The sequence below is a fragment of the Channa argus genome, chromosome 6 (assembly GCF_033026475.1).
Source record: "Channa argus isolate prfri chromosome 6, Channa argus male v1.0, whole genome shotgun sequence".
Taxonomy (NCBI): Eukaryota; Metazoa; Chordata; class Actinopteri; order Anabantiformes; family Channidae; genus Channa; species Channa argus.
The window spans coordinates 15,898,347-15,918,488 of NC_090202.1; the positions used below are offsets into that span (position 1 = coordinate 15,898,347).

Here is a 20,142-nt window from a genome sequence, read left to right on the forward strand (position 1 = left end):
AACCTCACTTAACCAAATAACCAAGCTCCTCATACCAGCAGCTGGGTCCTAGGGAAAAATACCCACAGGAACAGAGAAGGCAAACACATAAATAAGGAAAAAGAAAAATAAGGAGTGGAACAGACTCTAAAGAGAATACGAGAGGAAGACACAGAAATAGGCAAACATGGAATTATGAAACAGAAAAGTTACAGAGAATTAAAAGTTAAACTGGTTTAAATTTTACCACGTAAATTATCTGATGCAACTCTGATACTCTTATTCAATTTTTTTTATATTGCAAGAGTTTAGATAAAGACAAAAGGAAATTTAGATGAGAAATAGCAAAGACCATAGAATGAAAGAAAAGTAAGACGTGAACAGAGGCAAAACTCTAAAGACAGGGGTTGTACGCATCTGTCCCCTTCCCTATGCGCTACATATTTCCTGTTCACATCTTCTCCCTCCAAACTGCACTCTGTCTCTGCAAAATATTTTCATGCTAATACTTATGAATCCTAATCCTAATCTGATAACTAATGAATTCTACATTATAGTGGTTGAGATAAGTATGTGTGAATAGATGCAGGAAAATAGAAAATTATGCAGTATGATGAACATTATAATAGGCTGAAGGAAAACAAATCTTAAGGTCAATATTTGAGAAACAAAGTTACTAATATATACAATACAGTAAACAATCAGAATGTCTGACTTCCACTGATGTTCAGGACTGTATTACCTGATTAAGTTTGTTTCTGTTCATCTTTTGCAGCTCACCAGGCACATGTTAATAGCTTTCCGCCTAAAAATGGAAATTTCTTCATCGTTTAGAAAATGAATTAAATTATACACTGATCTGAAGAACACTACCTCAGCAAAAAGACAAGAAATGGCTTTATACAACATTTGAAAACAGAGATTATTTAACATTACCTTTACAATTGCATGTTAAACTTCAGACCATAATTATTGTAGGGATTATTTATCAGAGTTTAATTTTTCCCATCTGCTAAAGAGCTCTTAAGCAGAGGTGCTCTGAATTTTGAATGCCATAGCAATAGTTTTCTCTGTAGGTCTAGAGTAAAATGTTTGTTACCCAGTTACACTATGCCAAGGTCAATAAAGGTTTACTTTATTGTCATTTAGGTTTGGAATATTTTATCTAAAACACATCCTGATTTTCTGCTGAGGTTGACAGTTTCAAACTTTTATGTTCTGAGTCACAGTGCAGCTGTGATCTGGCAACAAGCTTAACACAAGCGTAACTTACATTATTTAGTTATCTGTACTCAGTTATCAACAATATGCTCTTCTTACTAGTTTTGATTAGGTTAGAGTTAATTGCCTGGCGAACACACTCCTTTATATATTGTTTTTTAGTGAAACTAACTTCACTAAACTAAAAAAATCAAGCAAAAAAAAAAAAAATCAAGTACAGTAGCAACAAATGAGGCAATGACACCCCTACGATTTTAAGAGCTTATAGTAAACTAGACTCCCCTTCAAAAGTATTGGAACAGTAAGACCAATTCCTTTATTTTAACAATTGGGTATGAAATCAAAAGATGAATATAAGACAAGAGATCAACATTTCAGATTTTATTACCAGGTATTTACATCTGGATCTGATACACAAAATAGAAGATAGAACTTTTTGTTTGAACCCACCCATTTTTCATGTGAGCAAAAGTACATATTTAGTTGCAAATGCTTTGGTTTGCTTTGCTTTGCTTTGGAATAACTCCATCAAGCCTGTGACCCATTGACCTCAACAATCTTTTGAGTTGATAGCTGTTTGAATGCTAATGATATACAAATAACTGCTTCTTTTTTTTAGGTATTTGGTTTGCTTGGTTTTACTAAGTAAATCAAATTGCTGTTAAAGTAACTACACCTCAGACATTCAAAATTGCAGGAAATATCACAATAGATAGTCCAATTTAAATAAGTGCATTCTTTTGTTGTTTAAAAAATCAATTCTTCGTACCCCCTACTGAGTTATGAGTATACCTAAAGTTAAATTTCAAGTACTGTACACAGTTTTTTCTAGTTATATAAACTAAATTGTAAGTGCAATACACTTAATAAGCCTTTGTCAGTACAAATATGATTAATATTTAAGTTTACTAGAGGTTTTCAAGGCAATCGATTTTTTTAAAGTAAGGTTAACTATTTAATTTACACTGATGCAACAACTTGAAAACATATTTTCAAGATTATTCACAAATAATAAATTATTATTTTATTCCAGTGTTTTGATGTAACTCATGCACTGCTTTGATGATAAAAATTACACTGAGGTTAAGCAACAGACTTTGGGACTCCAGCCTTAGTAACTGTTTGTGTGTGAAAACTGGTCTTCAACTGATTGAACCATTATGTAGCTAAAGCCTGTATTGGTGAAACAGTGTTTCTCTCAGGGCATGTAGTCACTCTTTAAAGTATGTGGCTCGCGAAACAGTTACTTTTCCACGCAGCCAAAGACAAATAGAAACAGTTCACTGAGTCAAGATTTAACATGTTTGACTGTGTCATGTACATGTGTTACAGGGCGCCTAGTGGCTCAGTGATGGAGCATTGGGTTGGGATGCAGAAGGCAGCGGGTTTGAATCCCACCCCACCAAAGGTGGCGCTGCCCAGCCACCTTGGTGCCTGCAGGAAGGTCATCTGGTGGAAAAAACCTCATGCAACATCAACGCGAACTTCTGTGGTGACCCCTGAAGGGACAAACTGAGAGTCGCTGATCTTTGACTGTCATGTACGTGTTGTGCTGCTCAACATACAATGTGTTGCACACATACAAAACTGCTTCCTCATCTCTCTTGGCACATTTCTTCAAATAAGACAGTGAAACACCATTTAGCATCCTGCTCTTCGCCCTCTCCCCTGCCAGCATCATGTCTGCTCGGGGCGCAGCATGTGGCAGGCAGCTGGCATTATGTTGACCTTTTCAGGATCATGCAGTTCTGCCAGTTTGAGTCAAACCTCTAAGTCTACTGTAAACCACCTGGGGCAGCAGCGCTCTGAGGCTGGGGAGCCGACAATGCACCCTGAAAAAGAAGCAGTTCTACATGGCACCAAGATGCCTCTTTCAGTGTGATCTGCCAGTGACACCAGGGAAAACCCTTCTGCAAAGTCTCTGTGATCATAAAGGTATTCAGTTTTGTCACTTTTTAATTAAAAGGTACTTTTGATATTTGTCACTTTTGAATTAAAAGTGACAAAACCTTTTCTATTCTACCTAATTGAACAATCAGTTTGATAAATTTTTGATTAATATCTGCTAATGAGAGACTATGATAGTGTCATGCTGAATTAAATTGAAATTGTTTTAAATTTCACCTTTATGATAAGCAAAAACACGAAATGAACATTCTTTCCTTAGCAGAAAACAATATTGTAATCTTGGATCTGTCAAAAAAAAAAAAAGAAAGCCGGAATGTGCCACTGTGGTGTTGAGTGATATTTAATGCCAAGCTTCCCAAATGATGCATGAATCACAAGGTAAATACACAAGCCCAAATCCAAATGCATGTAAAATTTAAATAAAAACTGACTGCAATGATTTGCGAATCTGATCAACCCATTTTTTATACACTAGAGAAAATAAACAACATATCAGATGTTGAAACTGAGACATTTTTCCATTTCATGGAAAATATGAGTTCGTTTTGGATGTGATCCATTTGGGACAGTTTCCTGTCCCAAATGCAGTGATTCTTTCTAATGGGTAAACAGAGGACACAGGAGCAGCTAAAGAATAAAGCCAAGATAAGTAAACTTGGCCACGCTGAACTCATGCATGGGAAATCCCTCCATACAAGAGCAGTAGGAGCCCTTCAGTAAATGTGAGCAAGCTTAGTAGCAGTAGAAGTATGAATTGACTCTGAGATTTGAAGCACTTATGCAGGAAGCGCGGGTCTGACAGCACCAGGAGTTTTGACAAATAATCAACAGAAGGTTAAACTCAAAATTACAGCCAATCATCTGCTGCTGACCAAAAACTGTCAGAACCGTCTCCTGTTTGTGAAAGCTCCTCAAAACATTCTGCCAAAGGTCATCCTTTATAAGCTGGGTAAAGCTCATGTCCCAAGAGCGCTAGAAGGTTTGATCCGATTTGAGTGATGCTGGCTGATCTGCAGCCTGAGGGGACTCCTCTGACCAGGTCAATGGTGTTTTCTTTAATCCTGAGGATCCTGGCAAAGTCTGATACTAAACTACTACTAACAGTACTGAATCTCTCAGCATGTAGTTTTGGTCATACTGCTTCCTTTATATACAATTATTCTGTCAACTGTTGCGTGTGTCAACTTGAGACAATGGAGATATCTGTTTTGTATCTCTTTGGAAATGCTGGATTAGCAAAGAAATTGGCTGTTTTGAACAATGTTTTGTTTTACAAAATCTACTATCCTGGCCTAACAAAAAATAGGATCAAGGAAGAGTGGACTCTTCCGAAATATGACTAAAAATATGTTATGGCATGGTTTTTTAACTGGAAATGGAAGGAAAAAATGGGCAGGAACAAGTAATACAAATTTTAGTCTCAGCAGAACAGAGCTGTAAATTATTTAAATTGTTTTTGAATGATTGTGACACATGTACAAATTGACATCTCATGGTGTTTTTAAGCATTTTTTGTGTTTTTAAGTGTTTTTACTATTTAGGTTGGCAATAGAACCTGGAAAATATAATAACACATTTAAAATAAATTTTTAGGAAACAAGAGCAAATGAAAACCCCAATATTTATGTTAAAAGTATTTTGTAATGACATATTTAAGGTTTTCTTAGAATTAAAATCATCCTTTTCTACAATATTGTCCAGATGCATTGTGTCTGTATTGGTGGAGGTGTCACTACAATGTTTGTTCACTAGATTGGTGTGTAAGAGTTAATATAATTCTGTTTCTTGTTGCTTCTTATCTGCTCAACTTTGTCCTGCTTACGAGTTGTGTTGTTTTTGAGCTTGTGGATTGATTTGACTCCTGTACGAGAAGTGACTCACATTTAACAGTAACCCACAATGGAACATTGCAATTCACACACACACACACACAGGTCTTAATTCCCAGACTAATTCTGAAGTAAATTTGTTTGTTTTGTTTGTCTTAACAAGGGGTCTGATTAAGTATGTAAATGACATATTTCAAAGCTTTTCTATCACTACACATACAGTATGCTGCACAATAGAAACACCATGAATAATGGGTTTTGTCCATGTAAATGGTGTTGTTGTGACTGCAGTAGAGCCTAAAGGAGAATTGCATTATAAGTAAAGTCCACTCACCCAGTCCTAAGCAAGATACTCTGAGTCCTGACTTTCCAAGATTCCTGCAAAAAAAACAGACACACACAAAAAAGTACTGAACAAGAATGAGCAAATAATTTAATATCATTAGAAACGTTGCCTTCCTGATAATACATATATTTTGACAGACATTTCAATATGAAATAAATACAGAATTGTACATGGACAAAAGGCTAAATGAGATGTTGCTTTGGATAATAACATGACAATTTGGCAGCACTGCTGTCAGCTTGTTTTCTCCAACAGAGGATAGTGAATTGTTCTTACAAAACTCTACCAGGTTGGTGCCACACACCTCCTACATATAATGTGTAAATAGGTGGAATAATTTTCCAGTCAATAGGGAGGAGTACAACATCAATACCTCAGTGGTTTAGGAAAAACATGAGAGGCAGAGAATCTAAATATCAACACACTGTGGGTCAAACTAGATAAAATGAAAAACACTAAATCTACATTTTACATGATCAGTGCTAAAGGAATTAATAACAGACAGAGAATGGACAGAGACTGTGTGAATGTCTACTACAGATGCTGAATACATCCTATTAGCTTGCTACTGGCCTGATTAGCTATTCGTTAACACCATCCACATCTGTGCTACAAACTGTTTGGATATGAGTACAGTATAATGCATGCAGCGCTTTATACATACAATAATCAGCCCATTCTTCTACAGTATACGCCTATATGCTGCTGTGCATCCTCATTAATACACAAAAGTAAGGACATGCTGACTAAGTTACTGCCCTTGGCCTCCATATAAAGCTCCACAACGGAAATGATAAATAAAAAAGATTTATGATTACAATTATCACTAGTATTATCACATAACGTACATTTTATGTCCACTTGGGGACAACAAAGCCATTAATACATATATTAGGAGTCAGTAAACAGATACAGTCTGATAACATTAACTTTTGTTGGGAGTCATCTTTGCATCTACATGCCAATTCTAAGAAGGGATTTAGAACTCCAGCTCTAACTCCAGCTCTAATCACTGGATTGTCACTAACTTTGTCGGCTGCTTTTCAACGTTGAATATATTTTAGGGTGTCATAATAAAGCTTATGTTGGAACTGCAATAATATTTCACTAGAGTCTTGCACTATATTCACCAGATTGTCAGTTACTTTGTATTTTGTTTTAGGGCATATGAGCGAGCGCGTGTATTTTTGGTGCCTTTTTACCAAAATTATGCTGATGACAGCAAAGAGACTGAAAATCTATAAACACCTATTTAAAGCTAAAGACTTTGTACAGCTTGGCTAATAAGAACAGCTTTAATCTTATACATTGTTATTTGATCGATAGAGTAGTTAATAAAAAAAAAAAAACGGACTGGTGCATCCCACAAAATGTCTGGTGAAGTGTTTCTCACTGTTGAGAGTAGTGACCAACATGTTAAGAAGAAGTTGAAGTGTTTTTTTTACAGCAGTGTAGCAACAAGGATTAGCACATCTTTAACAGATTAGTTTCTTTTCTCCGTTCAGCACTTTGGTCAACATGTCTGAAGATGTGTTCTATGAGTGAAATTACCTAAGCTAACAATGTAAAAGGACGTTCCCTCTCATATTGCCTACCCTCATCTATGTTTGCCAGGCTGGCAGAACCCTGCAATGTCCTATGATATCAACTTCCCCTGAGAGCATCGACTGCACTGACTAACTAACCTGATGCTACAGGCTGCAAAAACACACTTTGAGAGATTCTTCAGAGTGTTAAGCAGGTGCAAAGCGAAAACCGCTGCTCCAATTCATCAGCTTGTATCAGTACAGGTGACACACTTTCCCTGGGGGAGGAGTTTTATAAAATGTTATGTCAACACTTTTCCACTTGCACAGGAACCTCATTAGAAGAAGATACTTGAGAATCTAAAATCTACGTCATCATTTTTCTGTAGGAACTTGCTATCTTTATCACACTTTCGAGAAGTGTGAACAAGGAACTTCTGATGTTCGCACTGTGTTTGCCTTGAACCATGCAGGTTATAAGTGATTTAATTATGTCACAATTAAAGTTTGTCCAACTCAAAAAAGAAGTTGCAGCCGAACACACACAATGCATTGATATTTTAAGAAGCACATCAAAACTAATAATTTTAGTCTTATGGTGTACAACTTGTTTTGTTACCAACATTCATTAAAGGAAAAACAAATTTTTTATTCTCATTACCAACATTACCAAAGCCTTTAATGTCTAATCCCCTAAGTCACTCACTGCAGGTGTTTGCACTGTAGATATGAGTAGAAACAACACACAGTAAAACACTGTAACCGCATATTCTCTACTTACATCAACACTAGAATAAGGTTGATGTAAATTACTAATAACTTCTAATATGCCACCTAATGTACTGAACACATGCGCAGCCTCATTAACGTCATTAGGTTTAAAAGCTCAAACTAGGTTATTGATTGAGGAGGACATGCTTAACATCTGTCAACAATCTTTCATTGTTGCTCCCCTGTCAAAACCACGGAAGTTATTGATTGCTGTGACATGTGACCTCTGCCTCAATCAGAATAGTTAATTAGTCATAAAAATCAAGAAACCCTCAGGAAATTCATGCTGGATGGTGTACACCATATCCTTATCCACAAAGGACACTGAACATTTTTGACTAGTGACATGAGTTAGATTTCACAGTAAAAATGTGGTTTAAGCATTTTTACATCGTGTTCTGACTGTAAACTTTCCCCAGAAAATATTGGTGTGAGTTCATGTTCAGCTGTGATAGACCTGTCTAAAGTTATTTTACTGACTTTACTCAAATATTCCATCCTGTGACCCTGAACAGAAGTGAGAATGTTATAAAAAAGTTATAAAAAAGTGGCTTTTCTTGTCCAAGAAGAGATGAAGCTATTTTTGAATGTTTAAAAGTTAAGGCTTCCCTACAGGATGGGCAATCTTTTGGATTTAGATCATGGAGACCAAAGGTGCTGAGTCATGCAGTGAATGCCCAGCTAACGATTAATGATTATGCCACTGTTTCCCGGCCATGACCATGAATGATGATGATACAGGTGCACTCTATTTCAGGTCTAAAGAGAAATGCTTGGCTGGAGCCCCAGCAGAGACAGATCACCTAACAAAGTAAACCACAATGCATTTAGAAGAGAACTTTGGTTCTAAATGGATTACTGGTGGTTTATGGTTGGGATGGAGCTAAAGTCAAGGCATATGGCTGTAACACTACAGCACAAAATGCCCTCTACATTTATGAACCAATTAATTAGATTTACTGGACTAGACTTCTAATAACATCCCTAATTAAATTCAACTCGTCAGGGCTGCAAACTTGAATGAATCCACTGATTATTAAGCTTTTAAAGAGAGTTGTAAAACAAAGTCGGCTTTGATAAGAGGCCTAGACATTTTATATCCCAGGTTGTCTTTCTCAGATCAGCTTGGCTGCTATGTGTTCTGCTGAGCCTACACTATATATCTACTCATCAAGGGAAGAGATTGAGAAATGGATGGAAGAAGAGCAGTGAAGAGGATAATGGATGTGATGAAGAGAAGGATGAAGAGAGAGAAATAAAATAAGATTTCCCCATGTGGGAAATAGAGTGAGAAAATGATCTTCTCCCTAATTTAAAAGCTCTTTTTTTTTGGCTGTTCATAGATATGCAAATGATTAAAGGCACACATAAGATAACCAAACCCCACACATGCTAATACAGCTGCCCTTGCCCTTTAAATATTTATTGCAATATGAACCCCCCATAGTCGCTTTTCCAAACAGATCTACCATAACAATCCTTCCTCCTCAATGAGCCTATTCATCTCCTCTTAAACATGTCTTCATTTGCCTGATGGTAGACACTCATGGCTTTCTCTAATACACCCAACAGTCCTATACTTTTTCTTCATCTGCCAGAACAGTCTCCATCCCTCCATGTTAACAGTCATCACCACAAATCTGTCTCACTCATTTTCTCCCCCATCATAGTATCAGAGGGAGCTGCTCAGTATTCACAAAGAGAAATATACATAGATGATGTTTCTAGTTTGCATTTTAGAATAAATATGTTTTTACTAGTCAGTTGGGTTTAATTGTTTTTTTTAAGTTTTTGATATTAAGAGTCAAGGTGCCAAATGACTACAAATGTTTTTTAATTAAGGTGCTTAAGTCTGATTAGTAAGAGTTTTTTGTCGATTTTTTCAACATTTAAAGGTTCAGTGACGCTTCCAGGGAGATTGGTTTCACTTTTGTGCTCGATTTAAAATTGAAAATGAATTTGATGCCTATCATACTAAAACACACACGCACACACACACACACACACACACACACACACACACACACACACAAACGTACACGCACACACATACATACACATACACATACACATAAGCCAAAAGAGACCACCAGACACACCTCATTGAGTGTAAAACTGTTTGGGTGTACGTGTGTCAGAGAGAGGATCGAGGAAGGAAGAAGCGCATAGCGAGGGCCACCTGAGCTCCAGATAAATTAGGTTAAAATATTACAGTAATCATCCAAATGTGTGCTGCAGCAGCTTCACAGTTACCTCACTGTTTGTCACGTTTTTTCCACAGCTGTTTTTGCTCTCTTGAACAATCTTTACTGTTGTCACTGCCACTGTATGTCACTGTCTTTGAACCTGTCTCTGCCTCAAAAGTGTTTCAAAAGTTTATGGTTTCTCCTACTCGCTGCCAGTCATCCTCAAGTTATGAAAGCTCTTGAGCTACAGCGGCTTACATTGAAGGTAATTATAGGTGCAGTAGGTGGCTATGTCTGTCTTTTCTATGTCTAATATTCAAATATGTATTATTGTTAATAAAAAACAAATCAGTGATTTCACTTGGGTTGAGCTATGAAAACTGAGAATGTGCAGTTTTGTGCATCGTTCATAAGCAGTACATTAAAGTGTGTGTGAACACCCCTCCTTCTCGTTTTACCTTCTATTTATATGCTATCGTTTGCATCCCCTCTCTGTGCACATCCGTCACTATCAGTCACATATTTAACTCTGAATTTGTCATAGTAGCAAATTTATTCAACAAATTGACAAGAAACCTAACAGCCTGGTTTTAAAATTCACTGTAGCTGATTTATTTGTTCTTCACAAACATCTTCAAACACAAATTATCTCTGCGTGAAGTGAGACAGTAGAAATCCATTATATCTTTCTAGCCATAGAAACAGAATGTGACACACACTTTGTAATAACAACTTGTTAAAATATATTTACATAAAATCTATCAGTAAAAAGAGAGCCATCTGTAGATAATTAGTAATTACAATAAGAGAGGGATAAAGGTGTGATGATTGATAAAAAATAAAAATAAAACACAAAGCCAAAACAGACCTTCTATAATATCAACTTCATATATATAACACATTATTGACCCATATAAAAAAACTTCATTTGTCAATACATTTCAGTTTTGCAAGTTCTAATGCAAATCTGATGAGATGGAATTTGAAAGAAAAATAAAATAATTTCTATATTAGTATAGATGCTGAACCATTTACAGAGAGAGTTAAAAGATGAGAGTTGAAAAGATATCAAGTGTTATTGTGTCAAAAAGTATGTATGTTTATTCAAAATCAATACATGTTTTTGACAATATGGTTATGTTTTCACTTACACTAAGATTAAAAACTTGAAGCTGCAAGAAACTACACAAAGAAAAAGTGTGAGAGTGTCTGGAGTAAATAGTGATAGAAAATAGTTTACAGTGCATGTAATTTTCTTCGTCTCATCCTGCAATTTCTGGATTTCATGTTTATTGCCCTTCTTGCTATAATTCAGAGGGAAGAATAATGGGGAAAAGCGGTAGCAAATTAATGTCTGATGGTATTTTCAGCTAAGTCATCACTGATTTATTGAAATTCAGTAAGCTGACTTGTTACTATGGTGACAGCATCACATTGTGGAATCAGCTAAAGAATAATCAAATACCCATTTCCCTTTTCTGAGGCTGTTACCTGTTGTAATACCCAAAAAGAACTTGACAACACACTGTACAACAGAAAGAAACACTGAACAGGGTTCAAGGCCATTGGGTCTAAAATGAACACGCCATTGTTCATGAGAGTTCTTTCAATCAAATAAAACTAACGTGAGAAACATTGCATACAACAAGGAACCGATCCTTGGAATTCTAAGGTCACATACTACAGTTGCACTTGTTGGCACAGTGCCAACTTTGCTTTCAAATGCAGCATTTGCTGGTCATAGCAGGTCAGCTTTCCTTCCTCATACATATGTGTCTCTGCAGTCATATATGACGATTATTCCCATATATGTAGACTTGGAGAAATACTTTAAATGAATACTTTTGTGTATATGAAGTGTGTAGATGCTCTCTCTCTCTCTCTCTCTCTCTCTATATATATATATATATATATATATATATATATATATATGTATGTGTGTGTGTGTATATGTATATATATGTATATATATATATATGTATATATATATATATATATATATATATATATATATATATATATATATATATATATATATATATATATATATATATATATATATATATTTATACCAACTTGTGTTTTGTGCCTGTACAGTATGAGGCTGTACCTGTGCATCTGTACAAGCTGAACTGTTCCCATGAACTAAAGAGCAGTCTCAGCAGTAGGGCTTTTTCATGCCTAACAAAACCTGAGCACTGAGTGGGTGTGGGATGTTTGTGAAGGAACAAAGGGGGTGGCAGCTCTCAAAACCTACATCAAGACAGAGTATTGCAGCAGCTTGTGTATGGGAGTAATACAAAAGACATCACCTAGCAAGCAAAGTGAGACAAGACTGACAAAAGGACTGATAAGAAACCCAATTTAAGCCAGTGAGTCTTTTGACACTTTCACAGTCACAGCTACAATATACTGCACACTGTGACAGGAGCAGATAGTTGTAAGTATGGTGAGATTTGTGTGCACATGTGCACAAGATCTGGCATTGGATCATTCAAAGATGCATTGTCATATATTATTCCATTATTATTTCATCATTACAATTACAATAACTATGTTTTCATTTTGTTCTTCGTGATAAAATGGAAGAACAGCTCCTGCTGCATATGAGAGCATATGACACATTCTTGTTCAAACTCCACTTTCTAAAGCCTACTATTGCTTCAACAGCCAACACAGAAAAGACTGACATGATTTCAAACTTTCGAACAAGAATTTTGGCTTGTTCTTCCCAGTATTTATATAAACAACTTTTGTGTCAAATCATCCAAACAACAGTGAACAAAAGTTAACAAGCAAGTACGACAGCTGACAACAGAGGGTTGTGAAAAACAAACTAAAACAGTTAGAGACACCAGCAACATTCACAGAGCAGTAGAGAAAATATTGAAGAAGACTTTGAAGAATTTATGCGCAAAAGACCATACCACAAAGTGAGCAGTAAGAATCCGAAAGTGAATTGGGAATCTGAAAAAAAGTATAGGGACAAGGCCACATAAAAAATAGTAAGTCACAAGTAATGCATATATTGCAATCGTTTGATATATATAGTATAATTTATTTTAATTTACTTTCAAACTATCTGCTCTAATAGTTTTGCTTGCTTAATTTTTTTGAGGGATCTACTGTAATACAAAAAGTGACAGTTTGTATTTCTAGAAGTAAAAAACAGGAAATTAGGGCTGATTTGTTTACTTTCATCTCATATTCATATTTTGATTTCACAAGCAACAAGCTCAAATATTTTGGCCTTGCTGTTCCAAAAATCCTTTGCGTAAATAAATATTATTGTTAAGATACTATTTTGCCACGAGCACCTCATAATTTTAGAAAAAATACATTTGTCAGCATGGAACAAGTACAGCTCTGATAGCATCCACATGGCTGAGAACTCATGGGAGCTTTAGTTTGTCAAAGCCAACAAAATAATTGTTTCTTTCTCTGCTGAACTGCTTAAAGTTTACTGTCTGTTACAGAAACAAATAATGTGTTTCCACTGTTTACAAAGACTGATGAAAGATGTCCACCAGGAGGAAAATAGCTTGAGAGCTCCAGGGGAACAAAAGCTAACTTGATACAAGGAATGTCCTCTCTATAAACGAAAATAATAAGAAATTATAATGCATTGTAATTCAAGCCTCCAGAGATAAAAAAAACATATCACTGGGGGCCATAATGGATCATTAGAAGCTACATCCATTCTTAAGCAGCATTGCTGTCCTGGTGGGGCCCTTGTTCGGAAAAATATGCACATATCTGTTAATTTTCCTCCTGGGATAAATTTGCATCGAGTTGGATACTCAAAATGCTAATTACTCACTATGAGCTACATACCCTTGAAAAACACAGCATCTCTTTGCATCCATAAAACATGTTCTTGTAGTATCCTCGACCATCACAGGAAAGGCACAGAGTTAGCAATTTTTAGACAATTCAGATACAACCATGTTCTGCGTGTGTATGCTGTACATCAGTGGCAGTCAGTCATTGGGTGTACAGTACATGTTACAGCCACAGCTGAACGGCTACAACTGGACACAGCAAAGCTCAACCCCATGTGTGCGTGCGGTGACTCAGAGTGGCTGTGTGGGCAAAAGATCCTCATATTTCATGTCTGAATCATCCTGCAAAACTCTCTGATCTATTTGTTGTCAAGTGGCCTTGCTGTTCAGGAACAGAGCCTGAATGGTCTCCAAAGTTATGTAAACGCAGTACATCCAAGAAAGGACAAGATATTTCCACAAACCAAGGTAAATAACACCACATAATATCTTTGGAAAACAGTCAAATAATTCTGTCCTCTGCAGTTATTGTTGTTTGTAATTATTTTTCCTTTTGTTCTTTGTTGTGGCTGTTGAACCAACCTGTTATCAATCATCCTAGAACCGTGCCCGGTCTGCCATTCACACACACAAATCAATTTTCCAGTTTCAGGGTTGCTGATGGGAATATGAGGCTTTTCAAACAATTGCCAAACACCGCACTTGAGGAGCACACTGTAGAAGATTATGATATTGTAGTGGGGATCTGCAGCAGCTTTGAGTGCAGACTAAGGACAGACTGTGAGGGAAATGCTGACAATGGAGAAGTGGTGAACAAAACCACTTTCTTTCTACAATTCAGTTGAAAGTGCAAAAGGATTTTTTTGTTGTTGCAAACACTATTTTGTTTCTGACAACAGCTGTCTTGTGGAATTCTGTTAAAATCAAAGACTTGAAAGTTAAGCAAATGCAGTGGAGTGTGGCTTGAAGCCAACTCTCTAAAAACAACAATGTTAAACTTTTATCCAAATAAAGTTACACAATTCTTCTATTTTTCTTGGAAACATGCAATATGGGTTCATGAATGCTCAACAAAGCCCTCTCTGACTATGTGTTCTTTATGTGCATTTTAGGATCCCAGCTTCTAAAGACTGTACTCACAGAGACATGCACACACTCAGACATACACGCGTCTATTAGGTATTAAATAATATAATTCTGTATTGTGCTGTGACATTTGGCGATGTATTAAAAATGTTTGTTTTGCTTTTGTGCTGGTGAACTGGGCTCCCTTCCTAAATAAGAGGAAGAAACAAAGGGAGAATGAATAGAAGAATGGCAAGACAGACTGATCAACCTTATTTTATCTGGCATGCAAAAATGCCATCAACTGTCTATCCCACTGTGCATATCTAACAGTGAAGCCTTAGTTCATATAAAGGTACTACAAGTTAGTACATTTTACACATACAGTACAGTATGGTGGGTATTCAGTGTTATTGACAACAAGCTCATCAACCGTGATAAACATTATATACAGTAAAATATGTATAAGATCTAGGCTCTTCCAAGTTTTAAGTTTCCGCAGCTGCTGGCAGAGAGTAGAGACATCACATTAATACTGACAGATTAGAGTTCAGCCTCATACAATGATGACTTTGCATTGTGCATCATTAAAACTTACAAACTAGGAGAACAGACAGGCAAGTACACCAGGCGAAACCTGTGAAACAAAACTCAGCACAATTTTCTGTCGGATGTCCAGCAATCTGTCTGCCTACTGTTGCCCCCTGAGAAGCTTCTGTGTCATTAGAAAAGGGAACACAAGGTTGATTTTTCTTTTTCCCTGTATGGAGGCTCACTGCTGTGCTGCAAAGGCCAGAGGCCGGGGAAATAAGGAGGTGAACACACAGGAATTTTATCTAAATGGTCTTGTTGTTAGAATATCATTGGTTAATGACCATGAAGAAGAAATGTTATGAGTAGCATTAAAATCACGGCCCAAATTCCACTGAGCGAAGCTAAGTTTAGAACGACCTAATGGACAGATAACCAAAAATGTATATTAAATATATATATTTGAGTATAATTAAATAACAAGTATTGCTTTTTAAGGTGATATAGTACTCTGCTTTAGCAGCATATTCATGCACATATACACACACACACCCACACAAAAACACACACACATTCATCCACATTCATACACAAATTAGTTTGTCACTCCAATTTGTTTTTGCATTTTTACTTCTAATTACTTTAAAGAAATCATTATAAGTATTGATCACAAACTAATTAGGTTTTAGAAACTGATTAATAAACTGTGCTCTTTGATTTACTGCAGGTTATAATTAATCACATACTGAAGTTGTGTTTAGAGTGAAAATGGAAAATGGGACCTTTAGATATCCTTTTCATTAAGTTATTGACTGAGAACTGTGACATTTCAATACATAAATATGTATTTCACAACCATACCTTTTCAGACATTACACCCCATTCAAGTGGTCTAATTTATGGAGCATATCACAGAGAAGCAATGTTGATCCAATAAAAAGCCCACAATGAGAGCAGACTTAAATTATTTAAACAGGTGATCATATTGTTCATGTACTGGGGTCACGGCTGTTACACTAGAGCAGTAACCTGTCACTTTGAACTGAAGGTCAACCATGACTGTCATTACTGAGTGCTGAGTGAATTAGTGTTAGACAAATGAGAACAAATGAGAAAATGTCACTCGTCAATGAGAGAAGACAATGTATGCTGGTGATAATGTGTTGCAATGATTTTTTTCAATCAGTGGTTAAGATGCACGCACTCATATGTACACTAGAAATGTAATAGTCCACACATTTCCCGTAAAAGTATTCTAATAAACATGTAACATCTGGATAAGTCGCCTTTAAATACTTTGATTGGCTCTGCCCTCTGCTTTCTGGTACATGAAGAGAAAACAAAACATGTTGACCCGTCGTGTATACCTGTCCAATCATTTGTCACCAGCTGGAAACTGTTAACAGGTTAGCAACATGTAGCTCATCAAGTGGAGAATAAAAGCTTTTTCTCTTTTAAATAAATTCAGAACAAAAATGTTTTTCCCCTCAGATACACTGAAAACTTTGCTGCTGAAGTGAACACACTGCAAGATTTTGTCACTGACGAGAACATATTCGGTTTGAGAGGCTGTGAAACCATTTTGGGCCTTACATCATGTATAAAACTGGAACTAAACCGGAACAACTGTGACACACTCAATCAGAACCACGTACAAACACGTTTATCTGAATGGAGCTACATAAACACACAAATTCACAGATGCTTACACATTAACTGGGAGAATTTAATGAGACAAACACTTATTTTTACAAGCACAAACCACAACCCACACCCACACACATGCACACACACATAAACACATACTCAGTAAAAAGAATAGTTTATATAAACATAATTAAAAGAACAACATATTATTCTGTACATTGCTCTATACTGGTTGTTATCACTGTTTGTGTGGTGTGATTGAGATGGTGAAAATAAATTAGCAAGGCACAAAATAATATTGGATATTTTTAAAATTGATTGTGATAAATGTCTTGAGGAAAATCAAGGATCTGTAAATCAGAGATGACTAAAGAGTTTTCATGAAAGGAAAGCAGCTGCAGCCTTTCAAAGAGCAGAGGGTGGCAGAGTTCAACTCCTTTAGTTCATAAAAGGACAATGTTTCTTTTTTGTTGCTGAAAAACTGAAGATTGAAGTTACAGTCCCATGATTATTTTCTATTCTTTTTGTGGTTTCTAATTTCTAGTGTTTTTTTCTGTACAATGTATCTTACTTTAACACTGAATGTTAGAATGAACAACATGATTGTTTGACATTTAGACTGCAGCACTAATCAAAGCAGCTAAATCCAGCCTCAGTGTCCTGGCTGCTAAATCCCTTCAGGGATTGACAAATGTCTTCAGCCCTTTGATTCACTTGTAAAGCAAATGCAGGTAATGAAACAAAACAAATCTTACATGAATTGTTTTTAGAAGTCCTTTTGCTGATCTACAGTTAGATCTAGAATAAACAATCGAAGCAATCATGTGCAATGTTTTACTGAGGAATGATATAGTGAGCCATAACGCCATCAGCCAGCATAAAGGAAAACATACATTTATTCGGCTGAAATGATCCAAAAACTATACTAAGGAGTCCAAAACCTCACCTGGAGAAACCAATGTAGCTACTTCATGCACCATTCTGCTTATAAATTAGCTGTAAATGAATTCATGCAGATGCTGAACCAAAGGTGGTAGGAGTAAGCAAACTCAACACTTAAGTAAATGTGAAAGCACTTGCCTAGAAAAATTACTCCATGACAAGTAGCAGTACCACTTGAAATTCTCTAGCTAGAAGTAAATTGTACATGCTACAAAATGTACTTCAAGTACCAAAAGAACTAAGAGTAAAGTACTATCAAGTACTATGTATTAACAAAACCCCATCATTTGGTGTTTAATACCGGTTTTAATCAAATTTAATTTTCAACAACATGTGCTTAAAATTGCTGCTGCAAACAGCATTAAGATATCCTTTGAACACAGCTTCATGCTCCAGTGCAGGGCACCCTGCCAACAGCACCTGTTTATATGATCGCTGTCCCGAACGGTGACAAAATTGCCCGGGTGTATAAAAAATAACCTACAAAAAAGGCTGGAAAAACAAACTTAAAGCCACACAGAATGGTGGAAAATAGGAAACAAATCATGACGTCTTTCGTTCCATTCATCTCTTTTTACAATCTTAAAATTATTCGCCTTGCAATGGAGTAACCCTAAAATGAAAATACCTCAAAACTGTACTTAACTATAGTACTTGATTAAATGTACTTGACCTTATATTTGCACAACACTAGTCTGTACATTTAGAAAACCTTGTCTAATCACTTCATTTTGCATCTACACCACAGAATCATTGCCAACTCAGACATGCATCACACTGCAGCTGTACTCATTGTTTCCACCTGTGTGCTCCTGTATACTGGATGCTCTCCATGTCAACTGTTAAGGGAGAAGTGAAGACCAATGAGGCCAAAATGGTGGCCAAAAATATGGCCAAAAAGAAATATGAAAAGAGAAAACATATACCACACAGTAAACTCTTTAATTAAAGATATGCAGTCATAACCAAAGGTTTTTGAACTATTGTATAGTTCAGGGGTGGGAGAGCATAAAATTAATTTTAATAAAAAATATGTACTGTACATATCTGTTTTTGAGATCCTTTCATTTGACTGCAGTATCTGTACTGACTTTAGACTGTCCTGTGTCCATTTCCCATATCCCAGGAGATTTGTGCGATTTATTTAAATCACATTACCTCCACATTTGGACAGTACGCTCCATTTTTTAAAGGTGTCTAATATTTATACTAAGAAAACAAATTCCTGTTTTAATCTACCATTTTTTCAATATGTTATTCAACATAAAGTTTGACTTTCTTGGTTTAAACAAGGACCAACATCTGCTCCTTACTTTACAGCAGATGCTGGTTACTTTGAAGAGGGAGAGAAGAACAAGCAAGCACACAGACTTCAGTCTCTGTTCATCTGTCGTTTATTCCAGACTCGATTTGGATGCTCACTGTGAAAGACCCTATGTTTACTTGGGTGTGTGTGTGTGTGTTTTCAAAGCCATGTGATTGTATGACTGTTTTTGATTCATGTGCACAAATATGTTTGTGCTTCAGTGTGTGTGTAAGAAACAGAAACACAGTAGCTATTTTCATAACATAAAACACTAAACTATCAACATGCTGTATGGATCATTTTAATACCATATTGTAGAACAGTGATTTGCATCAACCACAAACAGTAAATCTAGTTTATGACTTTTAATCCAAGTCAAATCTCAAAGCCACACAACAAAGGATCCAGCTTTTGCCATCATTCACATCTCCATGGAGACAGAAGTTAATTATACTGTATGGCTTTCATATAGATACACGCACAGTTTGTCTCATCCCAAACTACTACACATGCAGATATAATGGAGCGAGAAAGCTGTTATTGCTGTGTGTGCTTCATCAGGGTGCATAAATTACATGATTGATTACTCTTATTTAATTCTGTCACTTTCTAATTTGCTGTGTATTCCTCATTCAGTACTCATTGGAGGTTGAGGCTGTCTCTTGGGTTTAGTGTGTAACTCCTTCAGAGGAGTTAAAGGTGTATTGGTGGTCCTTCTCACTAGTCCCCTTCTTGCATGGTCTCTTACTTTTTTGAGGACAACCTATTTCTTCCATTAAATATGGATTTAACTGCATCCAAGACATAGTTAGTGACTAGGAAAATTGTAAATTGATCTTCTCAATGACTCATTCCCACTCACAACCACAAACTCACAGTGATGGGGGACCTGCTATGTAACTAGCCTTCACTCACTGGAAGCAACTAAGTTGGGTTCAGTGTCTTGTTCAGCGACACTTTGACATGTGACAGGAGGAGCCAGGAATTACACCGACAACTCTGGTATTTGTGGATGACTGCTCCACCTCCTGAGCCACAGTCACCCGAAATGTTCTTGTATCCATCCTCTGACTAGTGCTTATCAATAATCATCTTTTCCTTCA

The 20,142-nt window shown here is 36.3% G+C and overlaps 1 protein-coding gene across 5 annotated transcripts in view; it reads right to left on the reverse strand.

Moving 5' to 3' along the window:
* Positions 1 to 20,142, reverse strand: part of kcnab1a (potassium voltage-gated channel subfamily A regulatory beta subunit 1a) — an 87,362-nt gene that overhangs the window by 30,709 nt on the left and 36,511 nt on the right. For all 5 annotated transcript variants that reach the window (XM_067507660.1, XM_067507661.1, XM_067507659.1 and 2 more), the window contains one exon: positions 5,272 to 5,315. In XM_067507660.1, the coding sequence (XP_067363761.1) occupies positions 5,272 to 5,315 (44 nt within the window). The remainder of the gene's footprint in view (positions 1 to 5,271; positions 5,316 to 20,142) is intronic.